The 22912-nt window shown below is 34.9% G+C and overlaps 2 protein-coding genes across 2 annotated transcripts; both read left to right on the top strand.

Moving 5' to 3' along the window:
• Positions 1–2637: 2637 nt before the first annotated feature.
• LOC110289459 (olfactory receptor 4A5-like) lies at positions 2638–3714 on the top strand. Its single transcript, XM_021155672.1, has one exon. The coding sequence runs from the start codon at positions 2730–2732 to the stop codon at positions 3684–3686; it is 957 nt and encodes a 318-aa protein (XP_021011331.1). The 5' UTR covers positions 2638–2729; the 3' UTR covers positions 3687–3714.
• An 8366-nt stretch (positions 3715–12080) lies between these two features.
• LOC110289260 (olfactory receptor 4A5-like) lies at positions 12081–13769 on the top strand. The gene is made up of 2 exons (XM_021155394.1): positions 12081–12963; positions 13756–13769. The coding sequence occupies exons 1-2, from the start codon at positions 12081–12083 to the stop codon at positions 13767–13769; spliced, it is 897 nt and encodes a 298-aa protein (XP_021011053.1).
• Positions 13770–22912: the final 9143 nt, after the last annotated feature.

The following is a 22912-nucleotide window of genomic DNA, read 5'->3' as shown; positions in this document are numbered from 1 at the left end:
TTGATGAAATCACATGTAATTGGAGCAAACATCCTTCTCCATGTTCCTCCTCTCCTCTTTGTCACTGCTTTTGTTCCTTGAAGCCCCCTTTGTTTCCCTCAATAGTTTTCCTCCCACTCCCATGTCTTCTGTGAATTCATGATTTTATGTATTTGTTGAAATTTTAAAACTCAAAAATGAGAGACATTGTAATTTTTTTTCCTTCTTATAGTGAGTTAAATTGACTATCTTTTTTTTTCACAGTTGTATCTGTGTTTTGGCAAGTGATATAATGTCACCCCTCTTTATGATTGAAGAAAGTTCATTGCTAAGAAATTTACTTTTTAAAAATATAAAAATATATTTCAAAAATAAAATGGTCCTAGTAATTGGATTAAACTATCATTTTTCTAGAAGTGTGATAACAATATTTTAGAATGAAAGTAGACATATAATTATTATGTATTTGTAGAATCAATTCTTTGATATTTACATTTTATATATGTCTATTATAGTATAGTTTATTACACTATTTTTTATTATATAAATAATTATGCTAGGCACTACAAGATTTAGCCTGGTGAAAACCAATGCTGTTCAATCTGAGACCAACAAAACTGTGTAGAAAGTAAAATGTTGAAAATAGAATTGGCCATGCTATGTGATGTCTCTTTGTTCTGTAACAGGTATGCTTATAGCATGCGTGAATTTTAAAAAATGGCAGTGATGATGTTCTGTCTCAGATGGAAGCAGAGATGTGACTGAGAGATTTATAAGATACATTCCAACTGCTTCTAAAGCAGTTCTGACTCTGCACATATCTTTCTCTGATACCAAGTCCATGCAAATAGGATTTTACTGCCTGATGTTGTCTAAATATATTTCTTCAAAGTGAGTATTGATAGTATTTTATATATAATGAGTAAATTATTACATGTAATACAACAAATAATTTACATTTTAATGACTAAGATTTTAAATTCTAAGATTTAATATGATTTTAATTGAAATCCAGGAAGAAGTTCAGGAGGCTCACATTTGCTCTTTTTAGAAGTCCAGATGACTTCTACATTCCTATGAAGTGGACACAATTCCTCATGGCTTTTTCTCAGCTGATGCTCACAGTGAAATATCTCACAATACTCATCATAGCCAGCACTGAGATATGTGAAGTGCTGAGCTGTGCTTTAGGCACTCCCTAGAAAAATAAGAATACCCATAGGCCACTTTAGGAGAGGGATAACATGTAACTGTAGTACATATGATGAATCAGACAAAGAGACTAAGATGGTCAAGATCAGGATGATACTAACTTAATGCACCTTATGCTGTAACCAGGTGTGTGACTTCATGGTCCACAGTTTCTATCATGGCCATTATTATGTCCAAGTATTTTTCAGACTCTTTCTTGCTACACTATGTACAATAAAATAAGGGTTGTTATTTGATCACAGTAGTTATTAAAATTATGTTACATTATTAGTATTATTCAGGAAGCAGTTTTAAATGTGGAAATATTATTGAAAAATATGGACAAAAGTATTACATCAGAAAAGAAATGGAACAGATCAGAAGTAACAATGCTATAGATAGGCTATAACCATCAGAGATTGTGAGACTGGGAAAGATTCTGAAATGTGGTCTAATCCCCTAATGATTCAGCATGCAAAGAGAGATATATTTCTAATTATGTTTAGAAAATCAACCTAGCTTAAGTCTTTATGTACTGGTCTTGCATTTTCTTTGAGTGTTCTACTTTTGTTTTTCTGGACAATGAATTCTTAAGAGGTCTCTCTGCATTCTTATCATAAATGCTTAAATTAATTAAGACTAAATTAAATCTTATTTTAATCAAGATTCAAAAAGCTTGTAGTCTCACCATTAATTCTCTTTTCTGTTTATTTTTTCCTCTGTCTCTATGCCTAGCTATTTCCAGAGTTTTGGAAAAAATATTCTGTCTGATGATGCAGTGCTTGTTAAGAACCATGGGTTAGTTCCGGTATAGTAAAAATACTTCCAAATATCCTGCTGGTGAATATAATTATGTTAATAATCAGTATAATCAAGTAAGAAATGAAACTGTAAGTACTAAATATGAAGTCATTGCTATAAGAAATGTCTGAATAATATTGGAGTTACTTGATGCAATTCAGAATCTCCTTAATTTTTTTAGATCAAGTGAGATACATATGATGACTAGAACTATCTTGTGAGGAAAAGTATCTATGTCAAATAGTCTAATATAATAGCACTAATGTGGATCCTCAAAGACCAGTGTTATTGTGGACACTACCCAAACTTAAATTTTAGAATATTTTTCACTGGCATATTACCACCTAGAAAGGTTGCTCTTTCTCATTGATAAACTCAGGGTTTAATGGCACAACCATTGTTTTCAAGTCTTTTTGGATAAACATTTTTATGTTCATTGGGTGTATGTTATAAGGCTAAAGAGTAATATGTCTTAAATAACTGTTTATGTGTGACAGAGATATCTCTCTCTGCATTTCTCTCTAGAGATGCACTGTTTATTTGATAACCTTAGCACTCAGAGATTTATTAACAGAAAACAAATGAAGCTTGTTATAAGATGAAGCTCAATATATATTTATTAAATGCCTACTATTGGTTAACTACTGTAAAGACACTATATGCTCAATGACAGAATGGACTCATGATCCTGTTAACAGGTCATGGGAGGTCTTACTCTCCTGAGCTCTTTGTCTGAAAGAAGCCTAATTGATGAATAAATGGGCCAGAGCAACAATGTCACAGAATTTGTCCTGCTGGGCTTCACTCAGGATCCTGCTGGGCAAAAAGCTTTATTTGTTATGTTTTCACTGATGTACATTGCGACAATGGTGGGCAACCTGCTCATCGTATGGACAGTGATTGCTAGCCCCTCCTTGGGCTCCCCAATGTACTTCTTCCTTGCCTCTCTGTCACTCATGGATGCTGTTTATTCCACTGCCATCTCACCCAAGTTGATTGTAGACTTGCTCCGTGAAAAAAAGACCATCTCCTTCAGAGCTTGTATAAGCCAGCTCTTTATAGAGCATTTGTTTGGTGGGGTTGACATTGTCATTCTGGTTGCAATGGCCTATGATCGCTATGTGGCCATCTGTAAGCCACTGCATTATTTGATCATCATGAATCGAAGGGTATGTATCCTCTTCTTGGTGATGGCCTGGGCGGGAGGTTTTGCACATGCTTTGTTTCAAGTTCTTGCTGTATATAATCTTCCATTCTGTGGTCCCAATATCATTGACCACTTTGCCTGTGACATATACCCACTATTGCTACTTGCATGTACTGATACCTATTTCATTGGCCTTTCTGTCATTGGCAATAATGGAACGATGTGTATAGTCATCTTCATTCTCCTCCTACTCTCCTATGGAATAATCCTTAGATCTCTCAAGAATCACAGTAAGGAAGGGAGGCGCAAAGCTCTGTCCACCTGTGGCTCCCATATCACTGTGGTTTTTCTCTTTTTTGTTCCATGTATTTTCATGTATGTTAGACCTGTTTCTAGTTTTCCTATTGATAAATCCATCACTGTAATTTATACCATTGTTACTCCCATGTTGAATCCTTTAATATATACCTTGAGAAATTCAGAGATGAAAAATTCTATGGAAAAGCTCCTGCAGAAAACAGTAAGTCCAAGTAGAATACAGCTTTCTTCTTGCTGCTTATGTTACTAAGTGCTAGGCACCAATCCCAAACAGACCCTTGTGTTGTGAGTTCCAGCTTGAACATTCACACTACCACTTGATACTGTGAAACTACTGGTATTTGAATGTAATTGTTAGACATTGCTATTTGTTATGAAATTTATAATAGTGTAGCTGTGTACAATATTATTCATTCATTAACTACATGTTTTAACCATTTTTGATGAATTTCATATCATAGTTTTCACTTTCAACAAATAATGTCTTTAAGTTTTGATTATATGTTTTATTCAATAACTATTCTTATTTAATTAAATTTTAGCTTAAATAATTCTCTTTAAATGTTTTTTATGGTTTTAATCAGATACTCATAGTATGTGTTAACATTGTTTTGAAATCTGAAAACATTATAGAATGATAATGACATAATTTTCATTTTGTTATCTCTTATATATTTTTATTTCTCTGTGTTGAGAAACTCATAACCTACTTGTCTTGTAAACTGGAGTATATTTTTCCTCATTATTTTAATAACTCTCCTTTTTGGTTTTCCTAAAAATATTCCTTGTTTGATGACATAGCATGTTTTTATATTTATCTCAAGTTATGTATCTCTTTGTAAGACATTGGTGAATTAAGATTTTTCCTACATAATACTTTATTATTAGAAACCAATGATGCAGTCTTTGAAAAGAAACAAATATTAAACTATTTTACTTAACCAGTATTTCCCAAAGAGGGGTAGTTTTGATTGATAGATTGTTGAGTGTACAGGCAGTTTTGGTCTCATTAAATCATTCTTTTGGAAAGAGTAAAATTATATTTCTGCAGTGATAGACTCCTTCATTACCTTTGGTCTCAGTTTGTTTTCATCATTTAAAAGTTTCACATTCTTCCTTTGAGATTTTTTTATGAATGTGTGTCATTTTATTAAATGTTTGCTTTCTATCTTACATTTTGTAATGTTTGTGACGAATAGTAATGAAGTTAAATTAAGAATTCTGATACTTTATCAACAATCTTTAGGTAATATGATGGAATTTTGGTTAATTTCTTGGATTCCTAAATAAAAAATGATACCATCTGAAATAATTATAGTATTTTAACGAATATTTATCTTATAATGTTTCTACTTATTTTGCTGATGTATTACTTAAAATTGAAAAGTAAGTATTACCATTTGGAAGATACTAAGTGTCTTCATAAAGAAATTAGAGAGATCATATACTAGAAACTTAAGAGTATACCTGAAAGCTCTAGAACAAAAAGACGCATACACCTCCCAGAGGAGGAGACTGCAGAAAATATTCAAACTCAGGGCTGAAATCAACCTATTAGGAACAAATAGAACCATACAAAGAATAAACAAAACCAAGAGATGGTTCTTTGAGAAAATCAACAAGACCAATAAACCCTTAGCCAAACTAAAACTAACTAAAGGGCAAGAGATAGCAGTCAAATTAACAAAATCAGAAATGAAAAGGGAGACATACCAACAGAAACTGAGAATATTCAAAAAATCATCAGATCATACTACAAAAGCTTATACTCTACAAAACAAGAAAATCTAAATGAAATGGGTGAATTTCCAAATAGATGCAAATTATAAAAGATAAATCAGGACCTCATAAATTATCTAAACTGTCCCATAATCATTGAGGAAATAAAAGTAGTCATTAAACATCTCTGAAACAAACAAACAAAAAAAGCCCTGGGCCAGATGGTTTTAGTGCAGAATTCTATCAGACCTTCAAAGAAGACATAATACCAATATTTCTCAAAGTATTCCACAAAATAGAAGCAGAAGTAATATTACCCAATCAGTTCTATGTAACAACACTACTCTGATACCTAAACCATAGAAATTCCAAACAAAGACAGAACTTCAGACCAAATTGGCTTATGAATATTTATAGAAAATACTCAATAAAATTCTCACAAACTGAATTCAAGAACACATCAAAATGGACACATCACCATGATCAACTAGTCTTCATCTCAGGGATGCATACTTGGTTTAAGATATCAAAATTCTTCAATGTAATCTACTAGGTAAACAAACTCAAAGAAAAAAATCACATGATCATTTCATTAGAGGCCTTTAAAAAATGCAATGCCCGTCATGTTAAAAGTCTTGGAAATATAAGGAATTCAAGACCATACCTAAACATAATAAAAGCATTTTACAACAAAGCAGTAGCCAACATCACATTAAATGGAGAGAAACTTGAAGCAACCTCACTAACGTCAGGGACAAGAAAAGGCTGCCCACTTTCTCCATATTTATTCAATATAGTTCTCTAAGTTCTACTTATAGCAAAAAGAAACAAAAGGAGGTCAAAGTGATATAAATTGGAAAGGCAGAAGTCAAGGTGTCACTATTTGTGGATGATATGATAGTATATATAAGCGACCTCAAATATTCTACGAGAAAACTCCTACACCTAAAATAAATGAATAAATAAAACACTTCAGCAAAGTGACCGAATATAAACTTAACTCAAAGAGATGAGTAGCCTTCCTCTACTCAAATGATAAACTGGATGAGAAAGAAATTAGTGAAACCACACCCTTCACAATAGTCACAAATCATATAAAATATCTTGGTGTAACTCTAACCTAGCAAGTGAAATATGTGTATGACAATAACTTTAAGTCTCCGAAGAAAGAAACTGAAGAAGACCTCAGAAAATGGAGAGATTTCTCATAAAGATATTCACCAATTCTGTATCTAATAGAGGCTAATAGCCAAAATATATAAAGAACTCAAGAAGGTAGACTCTAGAAAACCAAATAATCAAATTAAAAGGAGTATAGAGCTAAACAAAAAATTCTCAACTGAGGAATCTCGAATGACCAAAACACACTCAAAGAAATGTTCAACATCCTTAGTCATCATGGAAATGCAAATCAAAATGCAAATCAAAATGACCTTGTGATTCTACCTTACACAAATCAGAGTTGCTAAGACCAAAAACTCATGTGACAACAGATGCTGGCCAAAATGTTCGGAGAAAAGAATACTCATCCATATCTGGTGTGATTACAACCTGGTACAACCACTTTGGAAATCAGTCTGTTGGTTTCTTTGGAAATTGGAAATAGTTCTACCTAAATACTCAGCTATACCACACTGGACATATACCCATAAGATGTTCCAACATATAACAAGGACATATGCTCCACTATGTTCATAGCAACCCTATTTATAATAGTCATAAGCTGGCAACAACCCAGATGCCCCTCAACAGAAGAAAAGACTCAGAAAATGTCATACAATTATAGAATGGAACACTACTCATCTATTAAAAACTATGACTTCATGAATTTTGTAGGCCAGTGAATGAAAGTTGAAAACATCATCCCGAGAGGGGTAACCCAGACCCCAAAGGACACACATGGTATGTACTCAATGATAAGTGGATATTAGCCCAAAACCTCAGAATGCCCAAGCTACAATTCAGAGACCATATGAAACAAGAAGGAGGGCCAATGTGTTGATGCTACAATTTTATTTATAAGAGGGAAGAATTTAATCACTGGAGGCAGAGGGAAAAGGGGTCCTGATGGGAGAGGAGAGGTGAAGGGAAAAAGAGGAGGCAGGATCATAGAGACAGCATTTGAAATATTCAGATATAAAGTAATCAATAAAAATGACATCTATTGAAGCATTATTCAAAGCAAATGGAACAGGGAATGGAAGACAGAGGAGGGGATGGAGCATGGAGATGGATAACATCTTCGACACATATTTAGTTGAGTAATAAATTGCAAGGTGGTGAGTTAAGAAATCTATGTCATTACTTTCAAGACCCAGGGGCCATCATTGAAGGCATGAGGGGGCTGGAGAGATTACAAAAAAACAGAGGCAACACAAGACTGAAAGGAAATAGTGTTTTCTGTCATAAAGGTAAGCAAGCCTTGGAACTGCAATGTGCCTGTTATTTAGAACTAATAGCTACCACATATGGAGAAGAACTACTAAATAGGAAGCTTCAAAACTCTCTAATTAATTCAAATATTCTTTTCATACCTTCCATCTACAATTTTGCTATTTTAATTATTTTATTTGCTATTTTAATTATGTTACATCATACATTTTTAGAAATCACGTAACTATCAGAACAAGTAGCAAATATACTCTTTTGAAGTTCTCTCAAATACATGAGAAAGTGCTAGTGACTTTTTCTTGATTCCACTGACTCCTGCCACACATAAGAGAAAAGAAAATTAGGATTTAGATTCTTTAGACATAGAAAGAATATAAAACTCAGAGAATTGAGAAGATGATTGTAAGACACTATCTTCTCAACAGGACAAGGTCACTGCATTCATGGATGCAGAGCAACTAGTTTTGTCCGCACAAGATGAAGTCAGGTAGCACTCCACCATGTGTGGGGAAGGTCCTCACTGGGTGCTATCCCCAGCTGTAGCTCTAATGACAGTTGATAGTTTCTTGGTGAGAGAATTTTTCTTCTGTGCTTGGCCTCTGATAGCCTAGTAGTGATTGTGAATGGCCCTACATGAATGCTTATGTAGATTATGTAGTTAAACTCAGTAGATGGTAAAAATGAATGAATGAATGAATGAATGAATGAGTTAAAAAATAAATGAAACATTAACATCAGAAGTACATGGTGGTAGGATGGTAAGACTAGTTAGAGCTGTGGAATAGTGTGACCATGATGAAAATATTTTATACATGTATAAATTTGTAAAGAAAATACTAACATTATTTTTTAGAAGTTCAAAGACTAAACATCCTCTTTATCCTGTAAATAACATATCTGATATCACAAGATTAATCAATTAGTTCCATAAAATTTAAATGCCAATGTTTAACAAGTCTCTCAACTAACAGTTGTGGCCCATATTTAGGTCTTTGTGATACAGAAGAAACAAAATGTAGCTAAATGTCTGGAGTATATGTGTTCACTGGACTTATGTCAAGCTTGAATAGGAGAATATTGTTAGAAGCCCATTAGCACAGTGAATTTTATGACAATGGCAGTCTCTTTGTAATAGAAATCAACGTTTTATATTGGACAGAAATTAGATTAGATGTAGAGAATGAATATAAGTTGGTTTCATGTCAAAGAGACAAGTCTAAATCAAAACCTCTGTTTCTCAAAAAGTTATAACACCAATTATCAGTGGCAACAGATCCTGATGCCCCAGCTCTCAGCCAATGGAACTCAAGGCTTTTTGGAGTGATTGAGACTGCACTTTGTTGTGGTGTTCTTAGCTGCAGGGACTGAAGCTGCTGCTTGCTTCAGGATAGTTCAAACCTTAAGTGGCTATGTAAATGCATCAGGATGTGCCACTCACAGTTCCTACACATTACACTTTGCAAATGTTCTTTTCCCAATATAGGTTTCCAAATCATCTTGGGAATCAGCTACTCATTGTTGGCAAGGTTCTTTGCTCTTACCTCTAGGGACTACAGACATGAAAAATGCCTGTTCTAGAGACATTGCTTCATTTGAATTTGTTCCAAGCATTCTAACTAGTTTATCTCCTAAAATAGATGTGCCCACCCCGCTAATATAAATGAAAGAAATGTTTTCTTAATTAAATGACCTAGAGGCCTTGAAAACTCTGACTAACAGCTGGAGTATGTTTCCTTTGATAATTTGTCCTTGATGTATTTTTTTTCTTGCAGATTTTATCATTGATTTTGAAAGTTTGCAGAAAGATAGATTTTCCTAGCCTTCTATATACAGGGAGATGTTTCTATACAGAAAGGAGGAGGCCTTGCCAAGATTCTACCTCAATATCTTTAAAGACAGAAACTTCTTTTACTCTTGAAAATTCTTCATTCTCAGCATTTCAGGATTGAATTTTTATGTAGTATTATATTTGTTGTGATGTATGACAAGACTATCATATCACTTTTGAAACAAGTCCTCTTTTGAGTGTTTCACTTCAATTTATTTAAAAAAATTCCATAATTATTTACATGTCAAATTTTTGTGTAAACAAAAAATGTATTTGAACAAATTAAGATTTATTTATTCTATTAACTCGTTAAATACTTATATAAACAAAGATTCTTTGTTTTGGCCTGAAGATATTTATCCAGATGAGAGTACCCAACTGTCTTTTACAGTAAGTATGGATGCAATATTTAAATATTTCTTGATTTTTGATAATCACTTGAGTACAGTTATACCTCTCAAAGAGTATCATAGATTTGTTTTATGGAAATATCCTGGGTTAAGTCACTTGATAATCCTTCTGTGCTTATTGACGAACTGTAGGTAATCAAGAGATCTCAAAGGTACACAGTAAATGGATAATTTGCAACCAATACAGTAAAAGACCACTCATTTTAAAGAATAAAAGTTAGAATATATATGTATATACATTCTATTCACATATCTATTCTATTCATATTTATGAAATTGTACATATAAGTGATGCAGGCAATAAAGATCATTACTTAAATAAATCTTTGTTAATGTGTTAGAGATCTTACATTCCCATAGAAAACATTTAAATTCGGGATATTAAAAAACACACAGAACTGCACAAAAAATCAGGATATACATGTTATTTTTATTATAGATTGATTAGGTTTATTTTATATTTTGCCTAATAAAAAGTGAAATGCATTTTGTTTATTAAAAACACATTGTTTTATTATATTATTTTATTGGACATTTTATATAGGATGTGTTATAAAATATATAATTTTAGATACTTTTAAATTAGGAAATCTAGAATTTCATATCATCTATGTGTTTAGCACATCGGAGAACAAATATCCATCAAGTTCTATCAATTGTATGTGATCTTTTATGTGATCCAAACCATTCAGAGAGAGAGAGAAAGAAAGAAAGAAAGAAAGAAAGAAAGAAAGAAAGAAAGAAAGAAAGAAAGAAAGAAAGNAGAAAGAAAGAAAGAAAGAAAGAAAGAAAGAAAGAAAGAAAGAAAGAAAGAAAGAAAGGAAGGAAGGAAGAAATGAAGAAAGAAAGAAAGAAAGAAAGAAAGAAAGAAAGAAAGAAAGAAAGAAAGAAAGAAAGAAAGAAAGAAAGAGAAAAAGTATTATCCCCTTCTCCCCTAGGGCCTTGAACTTTTTCATAAGTTTTTATGCTGCTATCTTCTCTCTCTCTCTCTCTCGCTCTCTCTCTCTCTCTTTCTACCCCCCCTCTCTCCCCTCTTTCTCAAGTTTCTCTAAGGTTATTAGAGCAGTAGTATCACATTTATTCCTGATTAAAGCTGTGAATATAAGCTTAGAGATTGGTTATTTAAATGTGAAAAAGAAAACTATGACAACTTCATCAAAAATGGTAGTTTTGAACTAATAGTTCTGAAGACCACAAGGCTGAAAAACTCTTAAATCATGTCGTCTAATTTCTTTAATTTACAGTGTGCTAGCTGAATCATGTTCATAGCATGTTTACTAAGTGATCCATACCATGCCTTCCCACACTAGTTGTGAAGTTTTCTTTGAGCTTTCTATGTTTGGAGATCTGGACTCTGAATTTCTATTTGAACCCCTCAGGACCTAGGAAGCATCACTATTATTCTCTCAGTTTCCATTTCTCCTGTCCCATCACTAGTTTATCATAGGCGTTCTGGAAAACACAGTTTCACTACTGGTGCAGAGGTCGAGGACAGCAGGGGGTCGTTTTAGTCCAGGTAAAGGATTTGGGTGATTATGGTTCATTTGTACATGTTTAATAAATGTGGAAGCCAGTGATAAAATGGACAGAATTGCAGCTCCTGAGAACCCTGACAATCAGATTCAGATAAAATAAGTGCTACAGACAGCACTGTGCTAAATACTGCTATAGTTAGCTATGTGATACAGTTCAGAACCAGCTTTCTGTGACCAAATTATAAATATTTAAAGACATGAACTATTTTAAAATGTACCGTGTCTATATAAAGAATTACAATATAATAACATTACAAGGATGCTCCAGGACCAGTGTTGTTTTGAGCACTACACAGATCATATTGTGACATTTTGTCTTAAGATATTAACACTGAACAATGTGTGTGTATACTAGCTTATGGTCTTATGGTTCACTGACATCACTCCATTGCAGGATTACTAAATGAGTAATACTTCCTCGTTTTGTTGACATGTGTTCCAAGATGAAATTTGTTTTAAATAAGCGGTTTTAAATGTATATACAAGAGAATATTTTTGTCTGATTATCTGTATATAAAATAAATTGAGGTTGTAAAAAAATCCTAACACATACAAAATTATTAGAGCAGCAAAACTGTGGAGATTCCCCAAGAGGAACTAAACAGATGGTTACTGAACAATCTCTGAGTGTCACCAGTGTAGAAGATGCTGATGAAGTTTTACTTTTTGAAAGAATGGAAGTCTAGGATTTGTTCAGAACTCTTGTCAAGTACTGTTCTCCTGAGCTCTTAATCACTGAAATAAACCTTATTGAAGAGTAAATGGGACATAATAACAATGTTACAGAGTTTATCCTCCTGGGTCTCACTCAGGATCCTGCTGGGCAAAAAGTATTGTTTGTCATGTTTTTATTCATGTACATTTTAACAATAGGGGGCAACCTGCTCATTGTGGGGACAGTGATTGCCAGCCCCTCCTTGGGCTCCCCAATGTACTTTTTCCTTGCCTTTCTTTCACTCATGGATGCTGTTTATTCTACTGCCATCTTGCCCAAGTTGCTTACAGATTTACTTTGTGACAAGAAGACCATCTCCTTCACAGCTTGTCTGGTTCAGCTTTTTGTGGAGCACTTATTCGGTGGTTCTGAGGTCTTCATTTTGGTGGTGATGGCCTATGATCGCTATGTGGCCATCTGTAAGCCACTGCACTATTTGACAATAATGAATCGGCAGGTTTGCATTCTCTTGTTGGTGGTGTCCTGGGCTGGAGGATTTGCACATGCTCTGCTTCAAGTTATCTCTGTGTATTTACTTCCTTTTTGTGGACCCAATGTCATTGATCATTTTGCTTGTGATATGTACCCATTGCTAGGACTTGCATGTACTGACACCTACTTCCTTGGACTCACTGTAGTTGGCAATAATGGAGCAATGTCTATAGTGGTCTTTATCCTCCTCCTTGTCTCCTATGGAATCATTCTAAACTCTCTTAAGACTCACAGTCAGGAAGGGAGGCGCAAAGCCCTATCCACCTGCAGTTCCCACATCATGGTGGTTGTCCTCTTTTTTGTTCCCTGTATTTTCATGTATGTTAGACCTGTCTCCAACTTTCCAATTGATAAATATATTACTGTGTTTTATACAATTTTTACTCCCATGTTGAACCCTTTAATATATACCTTGAGAAACATGGAGATTAAAAATTGTATGGCAAAGCTGTGGAGTAAAATGTTCACTAAAGACATAAAAAGAGTTTCTCCTCACTGAATGTGCTATTATGGTTAACATGGCATCCAATATTAAAGTTTGGAAGTTTGACCTCAGTGTTTTACATGTGTACAAACACTAGACTTTGAAAGAGGTTTGTTATTTTGTGAATGCAGTGGATAGAAGCCTGGTACTCACTACACGTCTGGTTTTGTCTCTTCCTACAAAAGTTGATCATATCTTCATCGTTTTTGATCATGCCACTTCTTTTATCCTATATGATATTTTTGCTTTTTGTCTACTTTCCAATGTATTGTCCTTCTAATATATTTTAATTGATGAGTTATTTTTTATAGTTATGTGAACTAATTATTTTTTATATATCATAAGATATATAAAATGAGTTTTATTTCATTATTGACATTAATTTTAATGAACACAAACCTATAATTTTTACGAATATAATTTTATAAGAGTTCAAATAATGTTTAATATTTTTCAAGAGAATCATTGATATTTACAATATACATATTTTGTTTAGCACTATATACATGCATGGTGTAGTATGAAATTACCACGCATGGCAGAGAGTTTTTAAGAGAGCAAAATTATTAAGTAATAGAGAGAAAGCTCCTAAGCAAAGTCCCTGAATGGTTTTTTAACTTATGTCACTGACTCTAGACTCTTGTTTCAGGTTTGAGTCCTGACTTGGCTTCATGATAGACTACAACTGTAAGACGAAATGAACACTTTCCTCACCAAGTTGCTTTGTTCTGGTGTCTTATTACAGCAATAGAAATTTAATTAAGGCAAAATAATTTAAGAAATGTGATATTAGTGTAATAGACCCAGAAATATATCTTAGGGAATATTGCGCACTGGCATTTGAATTTGTGTTTGGAAAAGTTCCGGAGTGCTCAGAAATCAGTAGGATGATCTATGAGATCTTGGAAAATAAGAATGTTGGGAGTAATGCTGATGATGAAGGCTTGGCTTGTGAAGTTTCAGAGGGAAGTAAAGAATGTATCCGACATTATGTCATAGTTTGAATTAAGAATCTGTGGTTCTGGTCAGTTAGAGCTGAAGAATTGGCTTGGCTCTGATTAGGAAGATACCAGAGCCATTAACATGAAACTTTAACCTTGTTGGGACAATTTCTACTGGTCAGCTATGGTAAAACAATCAGATATTATTAAAAAGAGACCAGCATAATAGGCAAAATCTTCTGGGAACTATTTCCTCATGATCAGTACTTAGAAGCTCTGACCCAGAAGGAACCCTGGCTGTTCTTTGTGTTCATAGGTCCACTTGAGGATATGTAAGGTTTCCTAGATGGTACAGGTTTTGAAACCATGAAATGATCATTGAGATGATGGGATTTGATGCTATGAGAGACAAGAAAAGGCCACTGGTGAAGGGATAGCCCCAGTTTCAGTAGAAACACTAAGGAAGAATGTATCATAACATGGTAAAATTGTCATTATATATGTCTTATCTTGCATAGTATTTTTGGTGGACTTGCATAATCCACTTTTAAAGTTATTTTAAATCAGAATGGTTGCTTCCTTACTATTGTATTAATAAAAATATTTTAAACCCCATTTAACCTATCTGATATTTTGATGTTGGTTCTGAGAACTCTAAATTTCCTTCTTCAGAATGCTCTTACTGTAATATACAGGTTTTTGTGTAGTGTACTTTCATTCAATTCTAAGGCTCATTGAATTCCCCTTTTGGTTGCTATAGTGATCTATTTATTACTCTGTGATATGTAATATACTCTCTTTGAGTTTGTGAATTTAATTCTATTGTGGTTATATAAAATACAATGAAATATTTCAATTCTTAAAATATTTGCTTTGTGACCTAATATATGCTATACTTTAGAGAATGTTCCATGAGCTGCTAACAAATGTGTTTTTACAGTGCTTTATTTGAAACTGATTTCCACTTTGTATACTAATATATTAATTATCATGCATATGAAAGGAGAAAACAAGAAAAACAAAGTAAGGGTAGTTATTAATGTTCAGAGGAGAAGAATTTTGCATAGACAGTCTGAAGTGAAAGAGGGAAAGATAAGCTATTAGGTAACACAATACCCATCTTTCAGAACACTGCAAACCAGGCCCAACTATATTTTTACAGAAATGGAAAAGTAAAGATGAAATATTATGGGGAGATTGGGAAAGGAAATGAATAGCACAAAACAAAACAAAGCAAACTGTATGTAGAGAAATAACAAGAACTTGTCCATTTGACTTCTAATCTCATTTGGAAACTTCTTTTCACATTTCAAGATTTTCCAATCAATTTGGCAGTCAGCTATTCATTCTTGGCCAAATCCAATATTTAGCCTCTATGGGTTATATAAGGGAAGAAATTTATGTAAGAAAAAATACTTTTTTTTATTTGTTACAATTATTCTAACAAAAGTATCTAGTAAAAATAGCAAAGATCTTAAAAAATAGGCTGTGTTGCAAATAGAACCAGAAGTACTTTCCTAATTCTATGGCTGAAGAGGTTCGTGAAAGCTTAAATCTGACCAAGCTGGAGTTTGCTTCATTTTCTATTTAGTTTTTGAGGTGCCATGCTTTTGTTGAAATCATTGTTTGAAGAAGTCTGTGGAGGATCTCCAATATCCTGTCATCTTCCACACAGAGACTTATGTTTTAAAAGAGGAAGAAGTCAGCCCCAGGGAGTCTCTTCTCAAAGGTCTCAAAAGACTGAAGACTTCAGCTTTCCCTCACAGGAAACTGTTTTTTTTTATTGGTTAATTTTAGCTATAATTTATTTCAATAAAATGGTTTACTATTATATATTTTTAGATATTTTCTCTATTTACATTTCAAATGTTGTCCCCTTTCCTGGTTTCTCCTCTGAAAATCCCCTATTCCCTCTCCCTACCCCTGCTCACCAACCTACCCACTCCTGCTCCCTGGCATTCCCTTATACAGGTCATAGAACCTACACCGGACCAAGGGCCTCTCCTCTCATTGATGGCCATAATCTGCTACATATGCAGCTGGAGACATGAGTCCCACCATGTACTTGGTGGTTTAGTCCCAGGGAACTCTGGGGTTACTGGTTAGTTCATATTGTTGTTCTTCCTATGGGGCTGCAAAAACCTTAAACTTGTTGGGTACTTTCTCTAGATCCTACATTGGGGACCCTGTGCTCCGCCCAGTGGATGGTTGTGAGCATCTACTTCTGTATTTGTCAGGCACTGGCAGAGCCTCTCAGGAGACAGCTATATCAGGCTCATGTGAACAAGCTCTTGTTGATGGCCACAATAGCGTCTGGGATTGGTGGTTGAATATGGGATGGATCGACAGGTGGGGCTGTCTCTGGATGCTCATTCCTTCAATCTCTGCACCACACTTTGATTCTGTAACTCCTTCCATGGGTATTTTGTTCCCCCTTATAAGAAGGACCAAAGAATACACACTTTGGACTTACTTTCTCTTGAGTTTCATGTGGTTTGTGAATTGTATCTTGGGCATTCTGAGCTTTTGGGCTAATATCTATCCACTTATAAGTGAGTGCATATCATGTGTGTTCTTTTGTGATTGTGTTACCTCATTTAGTATGATACCCTCCAGATCCATCCATTTGCTTAAGAATTTCATAAATACATTGTTTTTAATAGCTGCATACTACTCCATTGTGTAATTGTACCACATTTTCTGTATCCACTCCTCTTTTGAGGGACATCTGGGTTCTTTCCACTTTCTGGCTATTATAAATAAGGCTGCTATGAACAAAGTGGAGCATGTGTTCTTATTACGTGTTAGAGCGTCTTCTGGTTATATGCCCAGGAGTGGTATGGCTGGATTCTCCAATAATACTATATCCAATTTTCTGAGGAACCACCAAACTTATTTCCGGAGTCGTTGTACTAGCTTATAAACCCACCAGCAATGAAGGAGTTTTTCTCTTTCTCCACATCCTCACAAGCAACTGCTGTCCTCTGAGTGTTTGCTTTTAGCCATTCTGACTGGTGTGAGATGGAATCTCAGGATTTGTTTGACTTGCATTTCCCTGATGACTAAGGATGTTAAACATTTCTTTTAGGTACTTCTCAGCCATTCAGTATTCCTCAGTTGAGAATTTTTTGTGTAGCTCTGTACTCCATATTTTTTCAATTTTTTATTAGATATTTTCTTCCTTTACATTTCAAATGCTATCCCGAAAGCCCCCCATACCCTTCCCCTACCCTGCTCCCCTACCCACCCGCTCCTACTTCATGGACCTGGCATTACCCTGTACTGGTCATATAAAGTTTGCAAGAGCAATGGGCCCTCTCTTCCCAATGATGGCCGACTGGGCCATCTTCTGCTACATATGCAGCTAGAGACACGAACTCTGGGGGTACTGGTTAGTTCATATTGTTGTTCCACCTATAGGGTTGCAGACCTCTTTAGCTCCTTGGGTACTTTCTCTAGCTCCTCCATTGGGGGCCCTGAATTCCATCAAATAGAAGACTGTGAGTATCCTCTTCTGTAATTGCCAGGCACAAGCATAGCCTCACAAGAGACAGCTATATCAGGGTCCTTTCAGCAAAATCTTGCTGGAATATGCAATAGTTTCTGCATTTGGTGTCTGATTTTGGGATGGTTCCCCGGATGATTCATCCTTTCATCACAGCTCCCCACTTTTTCTCTTTAGCTCCTTCCATGGGTATTTTGTTCCCTATTCTAAGAAGGAATGAAGTATCCTTGCGTTGGACTTCTATCTTCTTGATTTTCTTCTGTTTTACAAATTGTATCTTCAGAATTCTAAGTTTCTGCTCTAATCCACTTATCAGTGTGTACTCCATATTAGAACAGGGTTATTTGGTACTCTGGAGTCTAAGTTTTTTAGTTCTAGGTATATATTTGAAATTAGCCCTCTACTGGATGTAGGATTGGTAATGATCTTTCCCCAACCTGTTGGTTGCTGTTTTGTCTTTTTGACAGTATCCTTTGCTTACAGAAGCTTTGGAATTTTATGAGGTCACATTTGTCATATCTTGATCTTACAACACAAGCCATTGGTGTCCTTTTCAGGAATTTTCCCTCCTGTGCTCATATGTTCAAGGCTCTTCCCCACTTTCTCTTCAATAAGTTTCAGTGTCTTTGGATTTATGTGGAGGTCTTCGATCCACTTGGACTTGATCTTTGGATAAATAGATATGAATGGATCAATTCACATTCTTCTACATGTTAACCACCAGTTGAACCATCACCATTTGTTGAAAATTTTGTCTTTTTTTTCTACTGGATGATTTTAGTTGCTTTGTCAAAGATCAAGTGACCATTGGTGTGTGGGTTCATTTCTAGATCTTCAATTCTAGTCCATTGATCTACCTGTCTGTCATTGTACCATTACCATGCAGTTTTTATAACAATTGCTCTGTATTACAGCTTGAGGTCAGGGATGGTGATTCCCCCAAAAGTTCTTTTATTGTTGAGAATAGTTTTTGCTATCCTAGGTCTTTTGCTATTCCAGATGAATTTGCAAATTGCCAATTCTAACTCTGAAGAATTGAGTTGGAATTTTGATGGGGATTGCATTGATCTGTAGATTGCCTTCGGCAAGACAGCCATTTTTACTATATTAATCCTGCCAATCCATGAGCATGGGAGATCTTTCCATCTTCTGAGATCTTTGAATTTTTTCTTCACAAACTTGAAGTTCTTATACAGATCTTTCTCTTCCTTAGTTAGAGTCACACTAAGGTATTTTATATTATTTGGGACTATTGTGAAGGTTGTCATTTCCCTATTTTCTTTTTGAGCCATTTTATTTATTGTGTAGTGAAAGTCCACTGATTTGTATGAATTAATTTTATATCCAGCTACATTACTGACATTGTTTACCAGGTTTTGGAGTTCTCTGGTGGAATTTTGGGGTCACTTATACACTATCATATCATCTGCAAATAGTGATATTTTGACTTCTTCCTTTCCAATTTGTATCCCTTGTATCTCCTTTTGCTCTGGCTAGGACTTCAAGTACTGTATTGAATAGATATATAGAGAGAGTGGGCAGCCTTGTCAATTCCCATCTCTCTCCATTTAGTTTGATGTTGACTACTGGTTTGCTGTATATTGCTTTTATTATGTTGAGGTATGGGCCTTGAATTCCTGATATTTCCCAGCCTTTCCCATGAAGTGGTGTTATATTTTGTCAAATGTTTTCTCAGCTTCTAATGAGACGATCATGTGGTATTTTTCTTTGAGTTTTTTATATAGTAAATTATGTTGATGGATTTCCTTATGTTGAACCATCCCTGCATTCCTGGGATGAAGCTGGCTTGATCATGTTGGATTATCTTTTGATGTGTTCTTGAATTTGTTTTGCAAGAATTTTATTGTGTATTTTTGCATCGATATTCATAAAGGAATTGTTTGAAGTTTTCTTTCTTTGTGGGCCTTTGTGTGGTTTAGGTATCAGTGTAATTGTGGCTTTATAGAACAAATTGGGTAGAGTACTTTCTGTTTCTATTTTGTGGAATAGTTTGAGGAGAATTGGAGTTAAGTTTTCTTTGAAGTTCTGATAGTTCTCTGCACTAAACCCATCTGGTACTGGGTGCTTTTTTAGGGTGTGTGTGTGGGAGACTATTATTGACTGTTTCTATTTTTTAGGGGATATAAAACTGTTTAGAACTGTTTAAATCATTAATCTGATCCTGATTTAACTTTGTTACCTGGTATCTGTCTAGAAAGTTGTCCATTTGATCCAGATTTTCCAATTTGGTTGAGTATAGGCTTTTGTAGTAGGATCTGATTATCTTTTGGATTTCCTCGGATTCTGTTGCTATGTCTCTTTTTCCATTTCTGATTTGTTAATTAGGATGCTGACCCTTTGCCCTGTAGTTAGTCTGACTAAGTGTTTATTTTGTTGATTTTCTCAAAGAACCATTCCTGGTTTGGTTGATTCTTTGTATCATTCTTTTTGTTTCCACTTGGTTGATTTCAGCCCTGAGTTTGATTATTTTTTGCAGTCTACTCCTCTTGGGTGAATTTGTTTCTTTTTGTTCTAGAGCTTTCAGTGTATGAAGCTGCTAGTGTATGCTCTCTCCTGTTTTTTTTTTTTTTTTCTTTTTTCTTTTTCTTTTCTTTTCTTTTCTTTTCTTTTCTTTTCTTTTTTTTTTTTTGGAGGCCCTCAGAGCTATGAGTTTTCCTCTTAAGTCTGCTTTCTTGGTGTCCCAGAATTATGAGTATGTTGTGGNGTGTCCCAGAATTATGAGTATGTTGTGGCTTTATTTTCTTTAAACTCTAAAAGTCTTTAACTTCTTTCTTTATTTCTTCCTTGATCAAATTATCGTTGAATAGAGTATTCTTTAGCTTCCACATGTATGCGGGCTTTCTAATATTTATGTTATTATTAAAGATCAGCACTAGTCCATGATGATATGATAGGATGCATGGGATTATTCTAATATTTTTGTATTTGTTGATGCCTGTTTCATGACAATTATATGGTCAATTTTGGAGAACGTATCATGAGGTGCTGAGAAGAAGGTATATCCTTTTGTTTTATTATAAAGTATTCTATAGATATCAGATAAATCCATTTGTTTCATAACTTCTGTTAGTTTTACTGTGTCTCTGTTTATTTCCTGTTTCAATGATTTGTCCATTGATAAGAATGGGGTGTTGAAATCTCCCACTATTATTGTGTGTGGAGCAATGTGTGCTTTGAGCTTTAGTAAAGTTTCTTTTATGAATGTGGATGCCTTTTCATTTGGAACATAGGTGTTCAGAATTGAGAGTTCATCCTGATAGATCTTAACTTGGATGAGTGTGAAGTGTCTCTCCTTGTCTTTTTTGATAACTTTTGTTTGAAAGTTGATTTTATTCGATATAAGAATGGATATTCCAGCTTGTTTCTTCAGACCATTTGCTTGCAAAATTGTTTTCCAGCTTTTTCTCTGAGGTAGTGTCTTTCTTTGTCCCTGAGCTGTGTTTCCTGTATGCAGAAAAATGTTGGGTCCTGTTTATGTAACCAGTCTGTTAGTCTATGTCTTTTTATTGGGAAATTGAGTCCATTGATATGAAGATAGATTACGGAAAAGAAATTGTTACTTCCTGTTATTTTTGTTGTTAGAGTGTGGATTCTGTTCATGTGGCTATCTTCTTTCAGTTTTGTTGACAAATCAATTCCTTGCTTTTTCTAGGGTGTAAAAAACTTTCTTGTATTGGAGTTTTCCCTTTATTATCCTTTGAAGGGCTGGATTCGTGGAAAGATATTGTGTAAATTTCACTTTGTCATGGACTACTTTGGTTTCTCCATCTATGGTAATTAAGGGTTTTGTTCAGTATAGTAGTCTGGGCTGGCATTTGTGTTCTCTTAGGGTCTGTATGACATTTTTACATGATCTCCTGTCTTTCAGAGTCTTTGATGAGAATTCTGGTATAATTATAGTAGGTCTGCATTTATATGTTACATGATTTTTTTTTTTTTTTACTTATTGCTTTTAATATTCTTTCTTTGTTTTGTGTATTTGGCATTTTTATTATTATATGATGGGAGGACTTTCTTTTTTGGTCCAAACTATTTGGAGTTTTGTAGGCTTCTTGAATGTTAATGGGCATCTCTTTCTTTAGGTTAGGGAAGTTTTCTTCTATAATTTTGTTGAAGATATTTACTGGCCCTTTAAGTTGGAAATCTTCCTTCTCATCCATATCTATTATCCTTAGGTTTGGTCTTTTCATTGTGTCCTGGATTTCCTGAATGTTTTAAGTTGGGATCTTTTTTGCATTTTGCATTTTCTTTGATTGTTATGTTCATGTTTTCTATGGAATCTTCTGTACCTGAGATTCTCTCTTCTATCTCTTGTATTCTGTTGGTGATGCTTGTATTTATGGCTCCTGGCTTCTTTCCTATATTTATATTTCCAGAGGTGTCTCCCTTTGTGGTTTCTTTATTGTTTCTACTTCCAGTTTTATACCCTGGATGGTTTTGTTCAATTCCTTCACCGGTTTGTTTGTGTTTTGTGTAATTCTTTAAGGGATTTTTGCATTTCCTCTTTAAGGGATTCTACCCATTTACCTGTGTTCTCCTCTAATTCTTTAAGGGATTTTTTGTGCTTATTCTTTAAGGGCTTCTACCCATTTAGCAGTGTTCTCCTGTATTTCTTTAAGAGAGTTATTTATGTTCTTCTTAAAATCCTCTACCAGCATCATGATATATGATTTTAAACCCTATTCTTGCTTTTCCTGTGTGTTGGGGTATCCAGAACCTGCTGAGGTGAGAGTACTTGGTTCTAATGATGTCAAGTAGTCTTGGTTCCTGTTGGTAAGATTCTTGCGTTTTTCTTATGCCATCTTGGAATCTCTAATATCTTCTTGCTGTCTATGACTGGAGCTTGTTCCTCCTGTGTCAGCACTCTTGGGAGTCCAGCTCTCTCCTCATAAGACCAGTGCACAGAGGTCTTATGAGGAGAACTGCCCCACTTCCTGGGTACAGAAGGAGGCAGGTAGAACCCTGTGCCAGCTCTGCTGCTTTTGTGGTCTGGGCACTCTTCAGTGGACCCACTTTAGAGAGTCACTGGAGAGAAAATGTGTATCTCACCTGAGTCCAGGGGTCAGTACACTCCCTGGAGGCAAGCTCTCCAGTGGCAGGAAAGGTGCACAGAAGACCAGGGAACAGCCTCACCTCCTGGGTGCAGATGGAGACCCATAGGACCCTGTCCCAACTGCTCTGCCACTTCTGTGGCCTGTGTGCTCCTCAGTGGTCCTGTCTTTGAGAGTCACCAGAGAGAAAAGCCACAGGAAACATTTATCACAGTGATTAGTGTTTTGGACAACTCAAATCACATTTTTGATGTGATGGGGACCTGGCTTCTTTGTGAGGCACATGTGTGCTAATTTAACAACTTGACAAAAGACTTTTGATGGCTTCAGTGTACTTGGCTGAAAGAGAAAAAAATCCAATAATTTCAGTGTTGCTCATTTTGT

Source organism: Mus caroli, chromosome 2 (assembly GCF_900094665.2).
Source record: "Mus caroli chromosome 2, CAROLI_EIJ_v1.1, whole genome shotgun sequence".
Classification (NCBI taxonomy): domain Eukaryota; kingdom Metazoa; phylum Chordata; class Mammalia; order Rodentia; family Muridae; genus Mus; species Mus caroli.
Note: the sequence above shows the minus strand (reverse complement) of the source record. Positions and strands in the feature narration are given on the sequence as shown.

Excerpts from the sequence above, each read along its gene's own strand:
- LOC110289260 (XM_021155394.1), top strand. The coding sequence starts at position 12,081 with ATGGGACATAATAACAATGTTACAGAGTTTATCCTCCTGGGTCTCACT.
- LOC110289459 (XM_021155672.1), top strand. The coding sequence starts at position 2,730 with ATGGGCCAGAGCAACAATGTCACAGAATTTGTCCTGCTGGGCTTCACT.